Source organism: Chlamydotis macqueenii, chromosome 15, assembly GCF_036417535.1.
Source record: "Chlamydotis macqueenii isolate bChlMac1 chromosome 15, bChlMac1.mat, whole genome shotgun sequence".
NCBI classification, from domain to species: Eukaryota; Metazoa; Chordata; class Aves; order Otidiformes; family Otididae; genus Chlamydotis; species Chlamydotis macqueenii.
Window position 1 is genome coordinate 3,825,578 of NC_141570.1, and position 17,169 is coordinate 3,842,746.

General features: G+C 50.2%; 3 protein-coding genes across 4 annotated transcripts; 2 read left to right on the top strand and 1 right to left on the bottom strand.

Annotated features, from left to right (window-relative positions):
- The first annotated feature begins 2,372 nt into the window (after positions 1-2,372).
- Positions 2,373-4,305, top strand: ATP5MF (ATP synthase membrane subunit f). Its single transcript, XM_086760166.1, has 4 exons — positions 2,373-2,437; positions 2,524-2,631; positions 3,638-3,754; positions 4,135-4,305. The coding sequence occupies exons 1-4, from the start codon at positions 2,422-2,424 to the stop codon at positions 4,161-4,163; spliced, it is 270 nt and encodes an 89-aa protein (XP_086616292.1). The 5' UTR covers positions 2,373-2,421; the 3' UTR covers positions 4,164-4,305.
- Positions 4,306-5,115: 810 nt separating this feature from the next.
- Positions 5,116-12,162, bottom strand: CPSF4 (cleavage and polyadenylation specific factor 4). 2 transcript variants are annotated; one of them, XM_086760161.1, is made up of 8 exons: positions 11,870-12,162; positions 10,874-10,924; positions 10,221-10,373; positions 9,351-9,446; positions 9,106-9,199; positions 8,570-8,642; positions 7,604-7,696; positions 5,116-6,220 (listed from the first exon to the last, which is right to left on the bottom strand). In XM_086760161.1, exons 1-8 carry the CDS (start codon positions 11,970-11,972, stop codon positions 6,152-6,154), a joined length of 732 nt encoding a protein of 243 aa, XP_086616287.1. In that variant the 5' UTR covers positions 11,973-12,162; the 3' UTR covers positions 5,116-6,151. The 2 variants fall into 2 exon arrangements, with proteins under 2 accessions (XP_086616287.1, XP_086616289.1); XM_086760163.1 differs by lacking the exon at positions 8,570-8,642.
- A 138-nt stretch (positions 12,163-12,300) lies between these two features.
- PTCD1 (pentatricopeptide repeat domain 1) lies at positions 12,301-16,823 on the top strand. Its single transcript, XM_010116557.2, has 8 exons — positions 12,301-12,795; positions 13,028-13,168; positions 13,364-13,582; positions 14,197-14,298; positions 14,606-15,367; positions 15,618-15,734; positions 16,077-16,259; positions 16,480-16,823. The coding sequence occupies exons 1-8, from the start codon at positions 12,355-12,357 to the stop codon at positions 16,663-16,665; spliced, it is 2,151 nt and encodes a 716-aa protein (XP_010114859.2). The 5' UTR covers positions 12,301-12,354; the 3' UTR covers positions 16,666-16,823.
- Positions 16,824-17,169: the final 346 nt, after the last annotated feature.

Genomic DNA, 17,169 nt, shown 5'->3' on the forward strand with positions numbered 1-17,169 from the left:
GGGAGGAAACGTGTGCTGCAAAACCCTCCCACACATCTGCACCTTTAACTCGTCCTCCTCGGTTCAGGAATCAGACGGCACAGAGCCAACAGCACTATTCCTCTCACTCTGCCAGAGCGGGCACTTCGGGCGAAGGTTTACGTGACCGCTGTCCCTAATTGCACTGGAGATGTATCCTCGTTTGGGACTTCCATTCCTACCCTAACGAACTCAATTTCCCCAGACCTTGCTGTCAGCAGTTTGACCAACTCTACGTGCTCTTCTGCTCTGCAGGGAACTCCTTGAAATGAGGCACCCGCCATTGGCTTTTTTCGTCGAGGTGAATTAATCTGCCCTGCATGAGCAATCCTATGTAAAACAATAGGTTGCCTCGCAAGAATGAGGGAAGCAAGTCTGAAGCATGCTTTTATGCAAGTACTGTAAAAAGGCCATATAGCAGTTTATCAAGGGACACTTCAGCAATAAAATGACAGTTACCGGTAAAGTCCAATAATAAAATAAAGGATAATTTAATAAGGGGATTTTAAACCCATTTAACAGGGACTAAATTTGGAACCCTTTCTTCCAAAGGGATCAGGCACAGTATACTTTCCTACTCCTGCTTTCTGTTAATAAGTAAAAGAAAAATACAGGCAGTAATCTATTCCTTCTGCTTTTATTTTTATGTTATAGGAGAGCACTATTCAATGTAAATAAATTAAGTTCAGTAAAATAGAGGCTGAAGCCAGACATGTAGACTGGCCTCTGAGCAAGACGCGTCACAGAGTTCCATAACCCTTGAGCCAACAGAGGTCCCATGCCTCCACTCGTTTAATACCAGGTAACACAAACCCCACAGATAACAGTGCAAGAATCCTGCAGTGGCAGCAGGAAGGCACGTGGAATTAGACTCTACAACCTAAAAGAAGTAAAAGCTGCAGAGATTAGTAGCTCAGTGTTTACGTAGAAGCCCTGTGGGCCCCCTTCAGCCTCCTCAATTCAGTCTTCATCATCTCTGATCCGTTCTAACAGTCCTCTGTGGGACAGAGATTTAATAGCTAGGAAACGTGGGGTCCTGGCTGACCTGTCAGAAACAGCGGGGGACGGCTGCTCCCTGTTTACTGCTGCATCACTTTCCTTTCCAGATTCAGCACAATAAACAACAAAACCCGACTCTATTTCATGAACCTGAATTATACGATCCAAAGCCTCTAGAGGTCAGGCTAAGGGAGAGCATCCTGCCAGCAGCTGCGTTCCGCTACATGCGAGTGACACCTGCTGGGGTCCCCTTCCCCAAAGCCCACGCTCGTCCCACCACAGCCAGCTCTGCAGGTGTTGTGTCTGCCCAGGGTGGTCCTTCTAGGGGGGTCTATCTGCCTCAATCCCCCAGAAAGACACTTGGGAACATGAAATAAATCTTTCCTATTGCAGGAAGGCAAAGGTTGTCTTTTTCTGCATATTACCTCTTCCGCCGCTCTGGTTTTGCAGGTTTACTTCCACCATGCACCAAGGCCCAGCCTTTCCTTGTGCCTTTGGCATCCTTGCAGAGGAGCTGTAGCAAGACACAGTGTATTTCCACAGGAAAAAAAAGTCCTGAGTGGGCACTGAAACGGGACGTGATACGTTATTCATCTGTCACCTAATCCCTGTGAAAAATAGTTTAACATTCCTCCTCTTGATGCCCCTTAAGAAAACTGCAGGAGAGGGCAGGTGACTCCTGGAAGAGGTCTGAGAAGCCCTCACTTCTTACCTTACAATACATCGTTAACCAATTTAAATATATGTTGCAGTATATACAATCTGGGAATGCACATTTACAGTGTTAAGGGCTGCAACAGCTTCAGAACACAAGGGGAAAAGTTCATTTGTGGGACATCAACAGCCCCCAAAAGGCTGCTGCTGACGTCTCATGACAATGCTGGTGAAGATTTGTGAATTTTTCTCTCTATTTTCACAATCTGCAAGAGTCTTCACCTCTGCAGCCCTGGCGAGCGCTGGCACCCAACACTCCGCAACGTCCAGCGGGGACAGTGCAAGGACGCATCGGAGGCCACCCTGCACAAGTCATCCAGCGTCACTGGGCCAGCATCTCCTGACAAGGGTCCCGGCTGCTGAGACCTGCTGGAGCGGGACAGGGAGGGAAAACCCCGCAGGGTGCCCCCAGCCCCGTGACAGGCCGCCATGCTGGCACCGCCCCGCACGCACGGACCTCAACACGGTGCCTGTGGCAACCGACGCAGCGTGTGCATCCCCCGTGGGGGAACCGCCCGCGGTGAGCGGACGGGGACACGGGGACACGGCGACAGGCCCGCCCTGAGGCGCGGCCGCACGACGCTCCCAACATGGCGCCGGCCCTTCCCCACCCACCCGACATCCGGGTTCCCTCCCGTGAGCCTCAGCGCCCCGCCCCTTCCCGCGGCGGCGCAGAGCAGCAGCGGCAAGATGGCGCAGCCGCCGGGTGAGTGCTGCGGGCCGCCAAGGTGACCGCGGCTCCCTCCTCCCTTTCCCTCCTGACCGGGCTGTGTCTCTCTCTCTGTGCCGCAGTTCCCCTCAAGGACACGAAGCTGCTGGACGTGAAGCTGGGCCAGCTGCCCACCTGGCTGGCCATGAGGGACTTCACCCCCGGCGGCATCGTGGGGGCCTTTCGAAGAGGTGAGAGGGGGCTGAGGGGGAGCCCTGCGGGCACAGCTCCGCGCCCCCCCGGGCCGGCGAAGAGCCGGCGGCCCTGAATCCCTTTTCCTGAAGGAGCTGGGCAGATCAGTGCATAAACACGTCTGGCTGCTGGGGTGGATGTCGGCTGTGGCAGCTGGCAGCAGAGGGGCTGCTTCAGGGCAGGTTTTGCACCCTGTAGTGGAAGAAATTCTTCACTGTGGGGGTGGTGGGGCTCTGGCACAGGTTGCCTAGAGAAGCTGTGGATGCCCCATCCCTGGAAGCGTTCAAGGCCAGGCTGGACGGGGCTGTGAGCAGCCTGGTCCAGTGGAAGGTGTCCCTGCAGAGGGCAGGGGGTTGGAACTGGATGGTCTTTAAGGTCCCTTCCAACGCAAACCACTCTGTGATTCTATAGGCTTTATCTACCAGAAAATAGTTTTCAGTATTCCTTCTTGTATAAAGAGGAAATACAGTGACCTTACTCCTAAACCTATTTGCTGAAAATCTTGAGGTTTCACAACATCACAAGTAAATAAAAAAACCAAAGCAATTGATCACTAAAAATTATAAGAAAGGACACAGGGCTTTTATAGATCACTTGGCAAAGGCTTTGACCAACACCCTTTGCTTTAGATACAGATACGGCATTTGGGTAATTCAAACACAAAAGATCAAATGCAAGTGTCTGCATAATGTATATACACTAGTGTGAAAGAATTAGCTAATTCCAAAGCAGCCTGAGCTCATGAAAGTCACAATAATGTCTAGAGAAAAATGATAAATGGCTTTTTTATTCCTTTTTTTTTTTTTTTTAAGGCTTAGCACTATTAACTTGATTTCACCTTGCTTAACTAACACACCGGTTGCCTTCTCTCAGACTTGCTTCTGAGACCCTCAGACGTTTCATTAGAAACAATTTCCCGAGGTTCTCTGAAACTGGGGCTGCTTCCTCCTGACACAGAAAACACGCAACTCATCTGTCTGCTATGAAAACTTTTCTCCTGCACAGGTTACGACAGATACTACAATAAATATATCAATGTCAAGAAAGGGGGCCTCGGTGGCATCTCCATGGTGCTTGCCGGTTACGTTCTTGTCAGCTACATCTGGAGCTACAGTCACCTGAGTAAGTAAGAGCAGCACGGCTGCGTGCGTATAGTGCAGCTTGGAAGATTGCTTGGGGCAATAAAAACTATTAGTCTGCTGCTGCTTTTAGAAATAAACTGAAACATTGTGCTAACCATTCCTGCTTGAATCCAAGACTCTGGGCAAGCAAACTTCTTTCAGCCATAGGGAACTTCTGTGCGTTTAGTAAGTTATCAGATGGCCAGTATGTACTGGTGGTGAAGAAAGCTTAGATCTTGTTGCCTGTCTGACCTGACAGTACTTAAACTACATACTCAGAGTTGTTTGGTTTTTCTTTTAAGAGTGCTTTCTTTCCTGTAATTTCAGATGTGTTTTTTCCTTGTGACTTCAGTAAAATGAACTTGCTTTACTTTGATACAGAGCACGAACGCCACAGGAAGTACCACTGAAGCATGAACTTCAGGAAGCAGAGGTGCAGCTCTCGATCAGGCTTGGCTACTAGGACAGTTATCCTGACAGAGGACGTCGGAAGTATTCACAGTGAAATCTGTACTGTTATGACCAATAAAAAGTGCATACACTTACCGAGCAGACACTCTCATAACTGACTTGTTATCTGGACTGTGGGGGTGAGTTTGTCTTAGAGTTTTACCCCTCAAGGGTAAGTTCAGAGATGCCAGGGAAAGCATCTGCTACTTAGGTTGCGTTATCAGCTGGGGAAACTTAAAATTGATTCCTATTTAACTATTTGATAAAAGTAAAAAGGATTGGATTGCTTCTTAATGGCCATTACATACAGGTTGGACAGGCAGCTGAAAGGACAGACTTTTAATTGGAAAGAATAGCTAAGGTTTAAGTGGCTTGGGGCGGCCACGCGTTTCTGATCCTCAGTCAAGCTGTCACACCTGGGGACTGGAGGTGTTGGGGCAGTTTTCGATCACTGCAGAGCACTGCTTCAGGTAAGATGGATTTAGCTTCAAGGAGGTCACTGGGATGCTAAAGCTTCTTACCTCTGATAACCCATTTCTATCAAAACTCCGCCTCCTTTCGTTACTAAAAGAAGCTGGAAGGTTATTCCTGGAAGGAGCTTAAAAGACCTTTAATATAACAAAGGTCCATTAAGTTAAACTGAAGGAAAACTTTGCTTCTTGACTACAATGCAGCGGGGAGAAGTTTAACAGGAGACGCTAAACACAGCTTCAAGGAGCGTCTGTGGGTCTGGCCCCAGCTGCCGACCCTCCTCACGCGCCCCGCTAAGCAGCTGCATCCCACCGTCACCCACGTGACCCCAGTCACTTCTCTGAATCTAGCCATATTACCTGTTCTTAAAAATAAATTCACAGCCAGCTTTTTCCATCGGTACGCTTCAATAAAATAAAAAGGCAGTCAACAAATGAGAGATGGGTTGGAATCAATAAGGCTCATGTTGTAGGTGCAATTTTTTTTTTTTTTAATTCACATTTTATCATTGGCCCTTTTGAAACAGTCTTTTCACAATATGAATGGGTTTTGGCTCGCAAAAATGGCTCTCAGAAGAACGCTCTACCACTTTTAAAAGCAGTGTTCCATAAGAATACACATCTCCACTTCTTGGTCTTCTCTAGGCTACGGAAAGACCTGCTCAGTGCGAGCTGGATGACGGAGGCCGAGACAAGGCTTTTCTATTCCTACACCTCAAACCGTGTTCACTTCCCTCCTTGATTCTGCAAATTGAAAATGAGCACAGACGCAGCTTTCCTACAACCACTGTTCCTCATTATTCGGCTGACCACAGAGAGGCCAATATATTCTCCCCTTGATCGGTTCTCACCCAGAAGATCGATTTCTAACCTTCAGTATAGCAGGAAGCACAGAAACAAAGCAAGTGGACGAGAGTTTTACAGCCTGGCGCGCGTGATGCGTTAAGTCAGCCACCAGGACAAGCTTACCAACTACAACAGGCTGGACCTGGGAACGCAACTTTGCTTTTTAAGAGCTACAGGACAGCAGAATCCCTGCTTCCTCACTGAAGGGAAGGCATTTCAAGTATTAAGTTTTCCCAGTCAGACTTCCTGCTTCCACAGGGAGGGCTGAAACGCTGCAGGTTCTCTCCACAGAGAAGTGGCAGAAGGAAAACACTTTAAAGAAACACTGGCTAAGATGTGTTTACGTAGAGTGCTGCACAGGTGAGGGGTTTGCATATCTATTGGCTTTTAGATCTACCTTTCAGCAGGGCTCAATGAAACGAGGCGGAGGCCAAAATCGATTTTAAAAAGGTTAAAACATAAAAAAAATGTTGTGGACAATTACAAAAATGTTGCTTAGCAGCAGCCAGCCTCTGACCAGTTCTTTCAGTAATGGCATTAAAAAACAACCTGATTAATAGTTCGAGACATAGTGCTAGGCAGAAACCTTTTCTCAGCGTTAATCGCTCCCCTGCACTCTTCGTTCTGCTCTGTCACTGTCCACTGAGAAAGGCCAGATGTCCTTTGGTGCATCTGTTGGCATAATGACCTTTTTCACCACACTAAAAGAGAAAGAGAGAGAGGAATTATTACACAGTTACAGCTTTTTTCCCCTCTACCTGCCTTTATCACGGCAGCTGGCACCGGTTCCGGTCTGGAAGCTTTTCTGCGTATGGAAGATGCAGCATTTAGCAGGTGAAGCGAAACACGGTGTCACAAGGGCTGCGATTTACGGGCTATTTCCACTCCTTGGAGCAAAAGCTGCTTCTGTGCTGGGAGCAGCCTGATGCCACGTTGTTATAACGACTACAAAGGAGAGAGCTCTCAGCGCACCGCTCCAAACAGCAAGGGGCTGTAACACACAAGGGGAATTTCAATGTCTGAGGCTTCCGAGACTGCTCCATCTGATGTGCGCTACACCAGCGACACACAGGGACTCTCCTGATCGCCTGCCCCGAATTAGACAAAGGAAAGTGCATCTCAACAAGAGATTCATGACTTTGTACCCTGAAGCTATTCAAGCCCAGAGAGAAATGTCAGCATCCGATGCTACAGCACTCTCCAGATATGCAATTTACTTGCAGCTAAAATAATAACCAGCCATTCAAGGTTTTCAGCAAAATGGATTCAGCTACTTCATACCCATCCAATCATAGTAATTTTTACCCAAACAAGCACCTAAGGCACACAAATCGGGATGTACAGCGATGTAACTGTCAAAGCTGATGGGACAGGAAGATTCTTTGCCCTTTTCTAGTGGCTAGGGGTGGGGCTTTTGCGGAAAAATAGAGAGAGACGGAAACTCAGTTGTGTCAAAAGTTTTACCGGTGCTCCTCTACGAGCAACCAAGGTGAACAGCTCATTCCTTGGTTTGACAGCAACAGGGTGCATTTACAGCCGAAACACTGAACAGTCTCTGCATATTCAACTTCTGTTACTCACAAGGGCCTTACGTGCTAACAGAGGAGAAGAAAATCTTTCTACAGTCACCAAGTGTAAGCAAAATAATTCAGGAGACAAAACTAATATTAATTCTTTCTTTGAGACGTACAGTTTGGCAGTCTTCTTTAACTGTGCTGGGGTAGGGTTTCCTGTTTGTTAGCAGATGAGCAAAGTCTGTCCTACAGCAGCCTTAACTGTCACAGCAAGTCTGTCAGCTGGCAAACCAGCGACCACAGGCCTCAGAACTCCAACACCAATTCCCCCAGCTGTATCCGCGCACAAAACGCGATGTCTGTTGAGCAGAGCCCGCATTTTGTGAACCTGTTCACACCGTGAAAAACCCTTTTGCACGACCAACACCTCTCCTCAGCACAGTCCGTTCCTTTGCCCGTGACACGCAACGAGCAGCAAAGCAGCACAATGTAGCCCAGGTGACGTGCACGCCGTATTTCTTTCATCCAGTACCCTCTGCTTTCCCTCCTCGTCCCTCCCCTCCGAATTACCTTGTAGCAGGTGACCTGCTCCAACGGCCGGGGTCCTCTGTTCCCAGTGTTGTTATTTTGAGACTGCATGACTCCAATGACTTGGGGTGTCCTCTGTGGGTTAGGAGAAGAGTTGTGACTCGTTAAGTGCATCAAGGACAAAAATCTTCACGGTTGTTATTTTGTTAAGAATGGAAAAGAGCACCCCATATATCAAATGATCAATTTTCCTCCCAATCTGTGCGTGGGTGCTCTGCCAGATGGAGCACCAGAGAGAAGAAATCAAGCACTAAGGTTTACCAAGCCCAGCGATCCTGCTTTTCTCTGGGAAGCAGATTCAGAGAGTAGGTTTAGGCTGCTAAAATATCATTGCCACAACTGAGAGATGTCACGCAGATTACAAAAACTGGCAGATTGCCGCACAGCCACATATGACGTGCTTCTACGTAACGTGGGCGTGTTCTGTGACCACATCTCCTTGTAAAGCTGGAGCAACTGCAGGACTCTGAGCATTGTAACGGCACGCGGGGTTGCTCACTGCTTATTTCTCACATAGCACCCTCCCAGGCAGCGCCTCAAGCAACAGAACCGCCGCTGCTGGCCTCTGAGCTGGAGGACAGCACTGATGACCGAGAAGTTTAACCAAGGCGAGGGGAGAAACAGAACACAGCAAAACACCGCAGTCCCGGGATGAAGGCGGCAGCGGTCCCTTGTGATCGGATGGTGGATGTTGGAGGGCTGGGCAAGAGAAGGGAGAGTGCTTTGTGGCTTATTAGGATTTGCCTCCAAGTTCTTAACTACGAAAGAATATCACACCCTGTTGTAAAATAGGAAAGGTTTTCCCTCGTTCAGTGAGTATTTCTCCAAGGCTTTCCAGCAAGCCAGATCCAAGAGCCCAGGTGTCCAGTTCTGACCGCTAGACAACACACACCCTCTTTTTAAATGCTTTGAGGGTGGCTGTGTAGGGGAGGCAGGGGAATTGTGTACCTTTTGCTGTGTTTGTGTCGGTTGAGGCAGTGGTGGTTGCTCTGTGGTTCCCATTGGCAGTTCAAACCGAGGGCTGGTTTAGACGGAAACAAGAAAATCGATTCTCAAATTGTATGCCAACATTTTACCATCAGCTCAGCCAAGTTAACTCCAAACAACAAAACAAACATTCAGCCAATTAAATTTGACTCACGGGAAACAGACCTCCCTGTCCCCACTCCTCTTTGCATTCTGATGCTCAGCAATTACGTATACAAAAACGACGATCCAGTACACAGCATATCCCTCTACCTAGGAGGTCTTCTGGAATGTAAACCCATGTGATCCCACTGCACCGATGGCATCTGATCACCACTCAGAAGTCTTATCGGTAACTCCCTGAAGAAGCCCTGCCTCGTATCCTCAGATCGGTACAGCAAACGAAACATTGGCCAAATCCCCAAAGCCATTGGGAAGCACTGGAGCACCCTCATTTGACGGAGGCTGGGTTACAATGGAAACACGAGATGACAGGACAAGGCTGGAAGCATACTCACTGCATGAATTTACAGGTAGGCCCCTCTGGACAGAACCCCACTAGGTAATTCACACAAATGACTCTTCGAGTGTGCCGGTGTCTGCAGAGGGGACCTGCAACACAAAGCTCAGGAGCTGACGTTTCGTATATACGTACCCCAGCACCCAACAGTAGCAAGTACACAAGCAGATCACGCAAAGAAGAAGAGCAACACCCTACCCGTGATTTATAGCCACAGAACCTGCAACTGCGCGACATACGTACCATGTTTGCAGAAGCCTCTGTCATACCAGGGACAGTCTTTGATCTTAGACTCCGGGTCAATGTGCAAGAACGGGCATTCTTTGTTACTGCATTCCCCTGTACCAAAGGCAAACGCACTTCTTAGTCAATTGTGCAGGTTCCAGATAAACAACTCAAAACGTTACCTGGATCGTGTAGCTCCCACAAAGCTGTGACCAACATTTATAAGCTCAGGCACAACAGTCTTACTGCCTGCCTTAACCTAGACGAACACCACCAAGGACTCGGCCCCGGCGAGTAAAGTTCTACCAGACTGGATCATTTATGTGTGTTTTTAAAAACAACGGGGAAACTAAATTTGAAAGAGCAGTCATGAGAACAAAAACCAAACATTTAGTGCACCAGAAGTGTGGAGAAACTACAAATTGCGCACTAACCTCAGTCCAAGGAAACCTACAAGACTGTAGGTTTCTGACAGCAAGTTGCCTCATTATGTCCAGATCTCCAGAGCTGGAAAGCAAGTGCATAAAAGTTTTGCACCCCCGTGCCCTCTGCTGCTCATCAGCTCCCCAAAATAAGAGTCATGCAAAGACCAACTGCTCAGCCTACTCGTCTCATACCCAAAATGGAACGTAAGGCATAAAACCCAGTAAAAACCTGAACTTCCCCCCTATTCCTCTGAGGGACAAGCTCTCTCTGGAGAAGACATCTACAATATGTCACAGATTTAGAGAGGTAATAAGCAGATCTGAAAAATTACAATCTAACACCACCACCAGACACAGAAGAACGGTAACGCTCTGAAGACGGATGAGAGGGATGCACCAGGATCCTCTTCTCCGGACTCCAACGCCAGCAAGGCACGCTAAGTAGGAGCTACAATGCCCTTACCAAATTTGGAGTAGAAGTAACACTCAGGCATCTTGGTCATGTCGTACTCGTGCAGAAACTCGCACTGGTCTCCCTTTTTGCACAGTCCTCGTAGCCAGTGTTTACAAACAACGGTCTTTTCCCCACTGATGTGTCGAAACGGGCACATGCCTCCTGCAGAAGGACGAGGCAAGGAGAAGGGGAAAAAGAACAATTAAAATCTGCCACGCAAGGAGGCACACGGCAACAGCAACACTTTATTCCTCTCTTGCAGAAGACATCACTTTTTCTTACGAATTTAGCCTTTACTGGCAACGGCCACTTGGGATGAGTCTGATGTTACTCTCTAACGAGCCAAGCAACGCAGCCTGCGGCTCTTAATCCCGACAAGCACGAACCACAGCGACAATACAGGCACATCCACAGCAAGATCTGCTTGTGATAAGTTCAAGCCTTCCTTTACCAGTAGCTTTGCTGATTCACCTCCCAACTTCTTAAAAAACATCATTATTTCACCACTGCTGCAGTTATTCCAACATCTTTTGGTTTTATCCTCTATCTAGGTTATCCCCCGGTCTTCACAGAAAAAAAGATGGGTACTGTAGACAGCGGTAGAAAATCTCGTTTCCCCTCTCCGCTCCCATGAGCATAATTGTACTGGAAATCTTACTTGCCTTTGCCACAAGCCGCTTTTAAAAAAAATTCACAGACAGCTGCCCCTGATTCTGCAGAGAGAACGAAGAAACATAATTAATTTGAGCAAAGTTTCATGGCAACTTGTAAAATATTTCCTTCCCCAGAAAGACAACCTGGTCCTCAGCATCAAAAGAAAAGCAGTGTTTCGGTTTGGGGAAATTTTCTTTCCCACGTTTCCTCGTTCAAGTCTGGCCCTCACAAACACCTGTACTGTTCCTGGGGCACACCAAAGGGAATTCGCAGAGGTCTGGTGAGCTGGTTTGCTTTTCAGATATTTAGGTTTGGCTGACAGGGTTTTCCTCTGCTGTTAAGTCAATCATGTCAGTGAACCCTGTATTTACAGCCCTGACGACAAGTGTCTTGCATTTTTTTTTACCAGAACAGCCTGAAACAACCACTAGCATGTTATCCCATGCTGACCCTGACCAACAGGTATCACAACATTCAACGGAGTTAAAACATGAGTTTAGCAGCCCCAGCCAGAAAATTTCAGCAAGCTACAAGTCTCCTGAGACGACCCGTGTCAGACTATCAGACCGGAGGAAAAGGTTCAGAGACCAGGCCATGGATATACCTAAACATGAAGTCCCCCTACCATCAAATCTTCATCTATCAAAAGAGAATGAAGAAAAATAACAAAGCCCTGTGCAGGAGAGCGATGTTTATTCATGCCAATGCCTCTGCTTTCATGTTCCAGCCTGGCTGGGTACTGACTACAGCTTTCAGTAAGCAGGAAAGAAAAACTTCTGGATTAAGAGGCAAACCTCACAGGGAAAGCTGAAGTTGTGTGGGTTTAAGGATAAGGGCTGAGCAAGGCCCTCAGACCCACGGAAACCTCCCCACCCCCCCTCCACCCCCAGCCACCCCCCGGCCGGTCCCATCCCCGCGAACGGCCGCAGGGACCGGGGACAAGAGCCGGCCCCGACCACCCCGGGGACAAGGGGGCCGCGCAACCGCCCGGTGCCCGCACGCACTGTCCATGCCGGGAAAGGGCAGCGGCTGCGCCCCCAGCTGCTGCTCCACGGCCAGCTCCAGGTCGAACTTGATGTGGTCCACGCTGGCGATGAGCTCCTGCATGGTGGCAGCCGGGGGGCGGCGGCAGCGGGAAGGAAGGGGCGGTATGGTGGCGGTTGGGGGGGGCGGGGCAGCGGGCGGCCGGGCCCGGGCTGGCCCGGCCCGGCCCGCTCCGCTCCGCGCCGGCAGCGCCCGACGAGAGGGGAGGCGGCGGAGGCAGCACCCGGCCGCCCCGCGCCGCCCGCCCAGCGGAATGCTGGGAATGCCCTCTGACCTCGCCGCCCAGCGGGCAGCGCGCGCGCGCTCCCGCCAATCACGGCGCGAAGCTTCGAGCTGATCCCGCCCTTTCCGCCCGCGCAGGCGCCGTGGTTGAGGTGAGGCGAGCGGGCCCGGTTCCGGACCCCGCTCTCCGGTGCCCGCCCCTCCCGGCGGCTCCGGGCACAGCATGAGGTGCGTGCGGCTCCTCGCCCCGCCGTGCCGCTGGGCCTGCGCCTGGGCCTCCTCCGCTCTGCCGCGGGGGCGGTGGGCGGCCCCCGAGGAGGCGCCGCGCCCGCTCCGGTGCGCGGGCCCGGGGCCGCTGGCGGGCCGCAGGCCGTTCCGCTCGTCGCCCGGTAACGACCCGAGAGAGGGCGATGCTGGCGGCTGCGCTGAAGCTGCTGGTGAGGAGGAGGAGGAGGAGGAGGAGGATGATGATGAAGGCGTGGAGTTCGGGACGCTGTCTAATAAATTTTCATCTAGGAAATATTATCACAAAACCACGTCGCGCTTTCAGAATTTAAAGCTTGAAGAAGGGGAGGAAGAACCGGACAGGAAACCTCGACGCGGCCCCCGGAACACCCCGTACTGGTACTTCCTAAAATGCAAGGCCCTCATCAGAGACGACAAGGTTTGGGCCCAGCTGTTCCCTTCTTTAATCTGTAACGACGCTGATGAAAGAGCTCTGCCCCATCGCTGTCGCCCTAGCGCTCAGTGTCTTTACAGAAACAAATAAAATAAGAATTTGAGGAATCCTGTGCCCTGTAGGACTTCTACCGTACCCTGCCCGCAGCTGTGTATATTAATATCCCTTGTAATCAATTCTGATGCAGCCTCATCGTGGATTTTCCTCTTCCCTGTAGCTGGCGGAGGCTCTGGAGCTGTTTGAGGTGCAGATGCTGAAGGAAGAGCGCGTGCAACCCGAAGAAAGCAATTACACTGTCCTGATCGGCGGCTGCGGCAGGGCTGGCTACGTGAAGAAGGCATTCAGGCTCTACAATGATGTAGGTTTACGTTCTCCCCTCTCAAACCTTCGTCAGGTTTTCTAAGCTGAAACTCCAAGCGTTGGTCAGGTTACTTGGTCTCCAAAACGCCTCCGAGTTAGCGTTTGCATCTCTTTAGCCTGAAACTCTTAAACTACAAAATTCTAGAAGTCCTTTCTTAAAAAGCCGGTTCTAACTCTTCTTCTTTTCCCTCAGATGAAAAAACGAGGATTAACTCCTACCCAGGCCACTTACACAGCCCTGTTCAACGCCTGCGCCGAATCGCCGTGGAAGGACTCGGGCCTGCAGAGCGCTCTCACGTTGCGGGAGCGGCTGAAGAGCAAAAATGAAGAGCTGAACCTGATCACGTACCACGCGCTGCTGAAGGTCTGCGCCCTGTGCTCTGATCTCAGGATGTGCCTTGATGTACTGAAGGTAAAGATGTTATTTTTTTTTCTCCTGTTAAGCGTGGTCTGCTCTGGTTAAAGCTCCGGGAAGTTGCCATATTGCACAGACTTTTTAATTTCATTTCCAGCAGAGGTGATCACAGATCACAGGTTTATATTTCATTGATCCTTGCTCTCATACAATGAGATGGTCTTGGTACATACCAGACGTCAAGCTTAAGTACATAAAAGGAGGCGGCTGCAGAGGTTGGCTTTACAACTCTGGTCAGGCGCGTTAAAGCCTTAACAAACAGTTTCTGTGGGGTTCACAGCCACTGCGTCTGTCTCAGTTTTGAAGACCTAGTTCCCTTCAGAGCTCTTCCAGCAGCTCTCCTCAGAAGGGCCAGTCTGGGAGTAGCTAAAAGGATTGCTGTTCCTGCTTCCGATTCCCTGTAGCTCCCGTGAGGGAGAAGCCAGGATCTGCGCAGGTGTTTCGGAGCTCTTTTTCTCTTGGAGCTATTGTTCTGCTCGCAGCACTGGGATTTCACCCAGCGCTTTGTGGCTGTGTCCCCCAGAAGACAGCAGCGGTATTTGAGCTTCACAGCCAGCTGGAACAAACTGTTTGCGTGACTGGGAAGTTTAACGTTCTCTCTGCTCTCTTAGGAAATCGTGCACAAGGGCCACGTCCTCACAGCCGAGACCTTCAGCTTCCTTCTCATGAGCTGCATAAAGGACAGTGAAAGTGGCTTCCGATACGCCTTACAGGTTTGTCTTCACGTTCCAAGCGGGGAGGAAAAAGTGCTTCTTATTGTAACTCATCACTTGAGCACATGGAAGGCAGCGGGTTGCCCAGAGCTGGTGAAGCAGGAGGAGTTCAGCTCCTCCGAGGAGTTCTGTGAACTAGACGTACACCAGTGACTTGCCCCGATCTCACCTCGTCGTGCTGCAAACTCACTCCTTTTCTGAAAGCAGATCCTGTAACAGAGGGCAAAGCAGATGGGCTTGCAGTGTGCTAGAAGTGCTCCTGTTATTTCATATCACCTACATCTGGTGTTCATCTTCTCCTCTTCAGGTGTGGAAACAAATGACCAAACTTGGAATAAAGGCCGACAGCCACACTTACAATTTGCTGCTGCGTGCTGCGAGGGACTGCGGAGTAGGCGATCCGGTCGTGGCGTCTGAGCTCCTGCTTACACCCGCCCGCGAGAGCTCACCTCAGCTCAGGCTTGCACCCGGGAGGCAGAAGGAAAAGGTGAAAAGTCAGAAGAAGAAGAAGGGATCAGAGAGCGCAGCTCCTGTCCGGCTAGACGTGGAAGCCATGGAAAAGCAGTTATTTCAGGAGAGTTCGCTGCAGCCTGAAGAACTGATCCAGCAACAAAATAAAGATGCGAATCGGGCTGAAACAGAACCAGCGGCTCTGGACAGCCCCAGCGTAGCTGACGGCAGGACTGGAGCGCTGACGAGGAGAGGCTGGAACGAGGTGGAGCGGGAACAAGCGCGCCTAGGCCGGAAGCAGCGTTTCTGCAACCCGCCCAACTTGCTGGATTCCAGGACGCCCGGCAGAGCCGTGGTTTCCTTGGGGACGGTGGCCACACCGTCCGAGAGACTGGCTCTGATGGGGGACGTGGAGGGCTTCTTGAATAAAATGAAAGAGGACAATGCAGAACCCAACATTAAAACTTTCACGTTACTAGCGGAGCTGGTGGAACCCCAAAGCCCCTCGGAGTCCTCTTTGCTGGCACTCCTGGATGAGCATAAAGTGAAAGTAGACGTGACCTTCTTTAACACTTTGATAAGAAAGAAAAGTAAACGGGGAGACTTGGAAGGAGCGAAGGTGAGGAAAACTCAGAACCAGTCCTGTCACCACCCCCTTGTCTCAGGCCTCCAGCGTTAGCCGTGTTTCGCTGGGAGACGTGTTCATCTGCTGTAGAAACCGGGGCTCTCGCACCGTTTCCTACAAGCCAGTGCTCAGGTTAATTTCTGAGTAGTTACGGATCCTGTCCTAGCACCGTCACCTCTCTGTCTGGAAAGCTGCTGGAAAGTGAGACTTTTTGGAAACTGATGTCAACACTTGTCTCTTGCAGAGCGTGCTGCCAGCTCTAGTGAAGAGGGGCCTCTCGCCCAACCTCCAGACCTTTTGTAATTTGGCGATCGCTTGCCACCAGGAGGAGGACGGACTGCAGTTACTCTCAGATTTGAAGGTAATAAACTCCGCTGCTTGGGGCTCGAGCTGCGGGAAGAGGCAAAGCGAAGCGTTACTGCTTCTAAAAAGACCTGCTGGGGTTTCTGCGTGAGTGGTTGTGTTCTCACTCCAAAAACACGCAACTCTAGAGTAGTAGCTCAGGTGGTCTGTGCTGTACCTGCGCTGGGACAGGAGAGGGCTCACGGGACGGGGTGTGCTGGCACCACAGAAGCTGCTACACGTGTTCTGGCGTAAGAGCCTTGCTCCTTGTGTTCAGAAGTGCCCGCGTGCCTTCTCCTTCCAGGAGTTCGGCTCTAGTCAGCAGGTAAACAAGTTTCACTGTAGTGTTTGTTGCTTCCAGAGGTCTGGAGTAACTCCCAACAAGTACATCTACAGCACCCTGATTGCTGCCGCCGTGAGGCAGCTGGATTACCGATACCTGACGGAGATCCTGCGAGACATGAGGAATAACCAGGTGCCTCCCAACGAAGTCATCATACGCCAGCTGGAGTTCGCAGCACAGTACCCTCCGAAATTTGACAGGGTAAGTAGCCACGACCGGTCAGAGCGTGAAGGCATCACGAAAGCCACCAAGGAGGGGAAACACAGACGTCTGCCTAAGCCTTTTTCCCTTGGCTTTGTCTGATCTGGCTGACAGTTACTCGATAGCCCTTTCTTTCTCAGCAGCGCGTGGCTATTGCATGCTGCTACTGAAGTGAGCGCTCGTCTAATAAACAATTGTTTTGTTGGATTTCTGTTGGCAGTACAAGTCAAAGAACACTTACCTGGAGAAAATCGATGGTTTCCGTGGCTACTACTACCGGTGGTTAAAAGTAATGGCGGCAGAGGAGACCCCTCATCCCTGGGAGAAATACAGAACAGCCAAACGCGCGGGAGATGACAGTCGGGAGGAGGCCGGGCAGGAGCAGCCAGGGCAGGAGCAGCAGTGAGGAGGACACTGAACTCCTGCATTTTCCTTGCGCTGGAAGAACTTGGAACTCGCTCCCTTGAGCTGTCTTGTAGTAAAGCTGCTTTGTATTTCCATGAATACGAGTTTTTGTGATAACTACATAATAAAATATTTGCCTTTGTTTTAAGGAGAAGCAAATACATGTCCAGGGAATTTCCTTAAACTGCGAAGGATGAGATAGGCTGTAGTTTAACAAGCCACGTGCTAAACAAGGAAGCAGTAAGATCAGATTTAACAGGGGTTTAGCTCAGTGCTAGTTTTGTCTCTTCGCTGTGTTCTGTGTGTACCTGGGCACTCAATGCCTGACCTGTAAGTCTCTACAGACTGCTGGCATTCCTGAATGGATCTGCACGCTAATTCCAGGTTACGAACCTCGGAACGTGAAATTTAGCTTCCTTCTGCACACAATCAGGGGAGAGCTTAACTCAGACTGGAGTTTGGAGAACTCTTATTACAGTTTCCTTTCCACACAGCCTTTTAAATT

Excerpts from the sequence above, each read along its gene's own strand:
- ATP5MF (XM_086760166.1), top strand. Across the intron at positions 2,632-3,637 it reads CGTGGGGGCCTTTCGAAGAG|GTTACGACAGATACTACAAT; the intron begins GTGAGAGGGGGC and ends TCTCCTGCACAG. Across the intron at positions 3,755-4,134 it reads CTGGAGCTACAGTCACCTGA|AGCACGAACGCCACAGGAAG; the intron begins GTAAGTAAGAGC and ends ACTTTGATACAG.
- CPSF4 (XM_086760161.1), bottom strand. The coding sequence starts at position 11,972 with ATGCAGGAGCTCATCGCCAGCGTGGACCACATCAAGTTCGACCTGGAG. Across the intron at positions 10,925-11,869 it reads GCCCTTTCCCGGCATGGACA|AATCAGGGGCAGCTGTCTGT; the intron begins GTGCGTGCGGGC and ends TTCTCTCTGCAG. Across the intron at positions 9,200-9,350 it reads CAGAGGCTTCTGCAAACATG|GTCCCCTCTGCAGACACCGG; the intron begins GTACGTATGTCG and ends TTTGTGTTGCAG.
- PTCD1 (XM_010116557.2), top strand. The coding sequence starts at position 12,355 with ATGAGGTGCGTGCGGCTCCTCGCCCCGCCGTGCCGCTGGGCCTGCGCC. Across the intron at positions 13,583-14,196 it reads TGTGCCTTGATGTACTGAAG|GAAATCGTGCACAAGGGCCA; the intron begins GTAAAGATGTTA and ends CTGCTCTCTTAG. Across the intron at positions 14,299-14,605 it reads GCTTCCGATACGCCTTACAG|GTGTGGAAACAAATGACCAA; the intron begins GTTTGTCTTCAC and ends TCTCCTCTTCAG.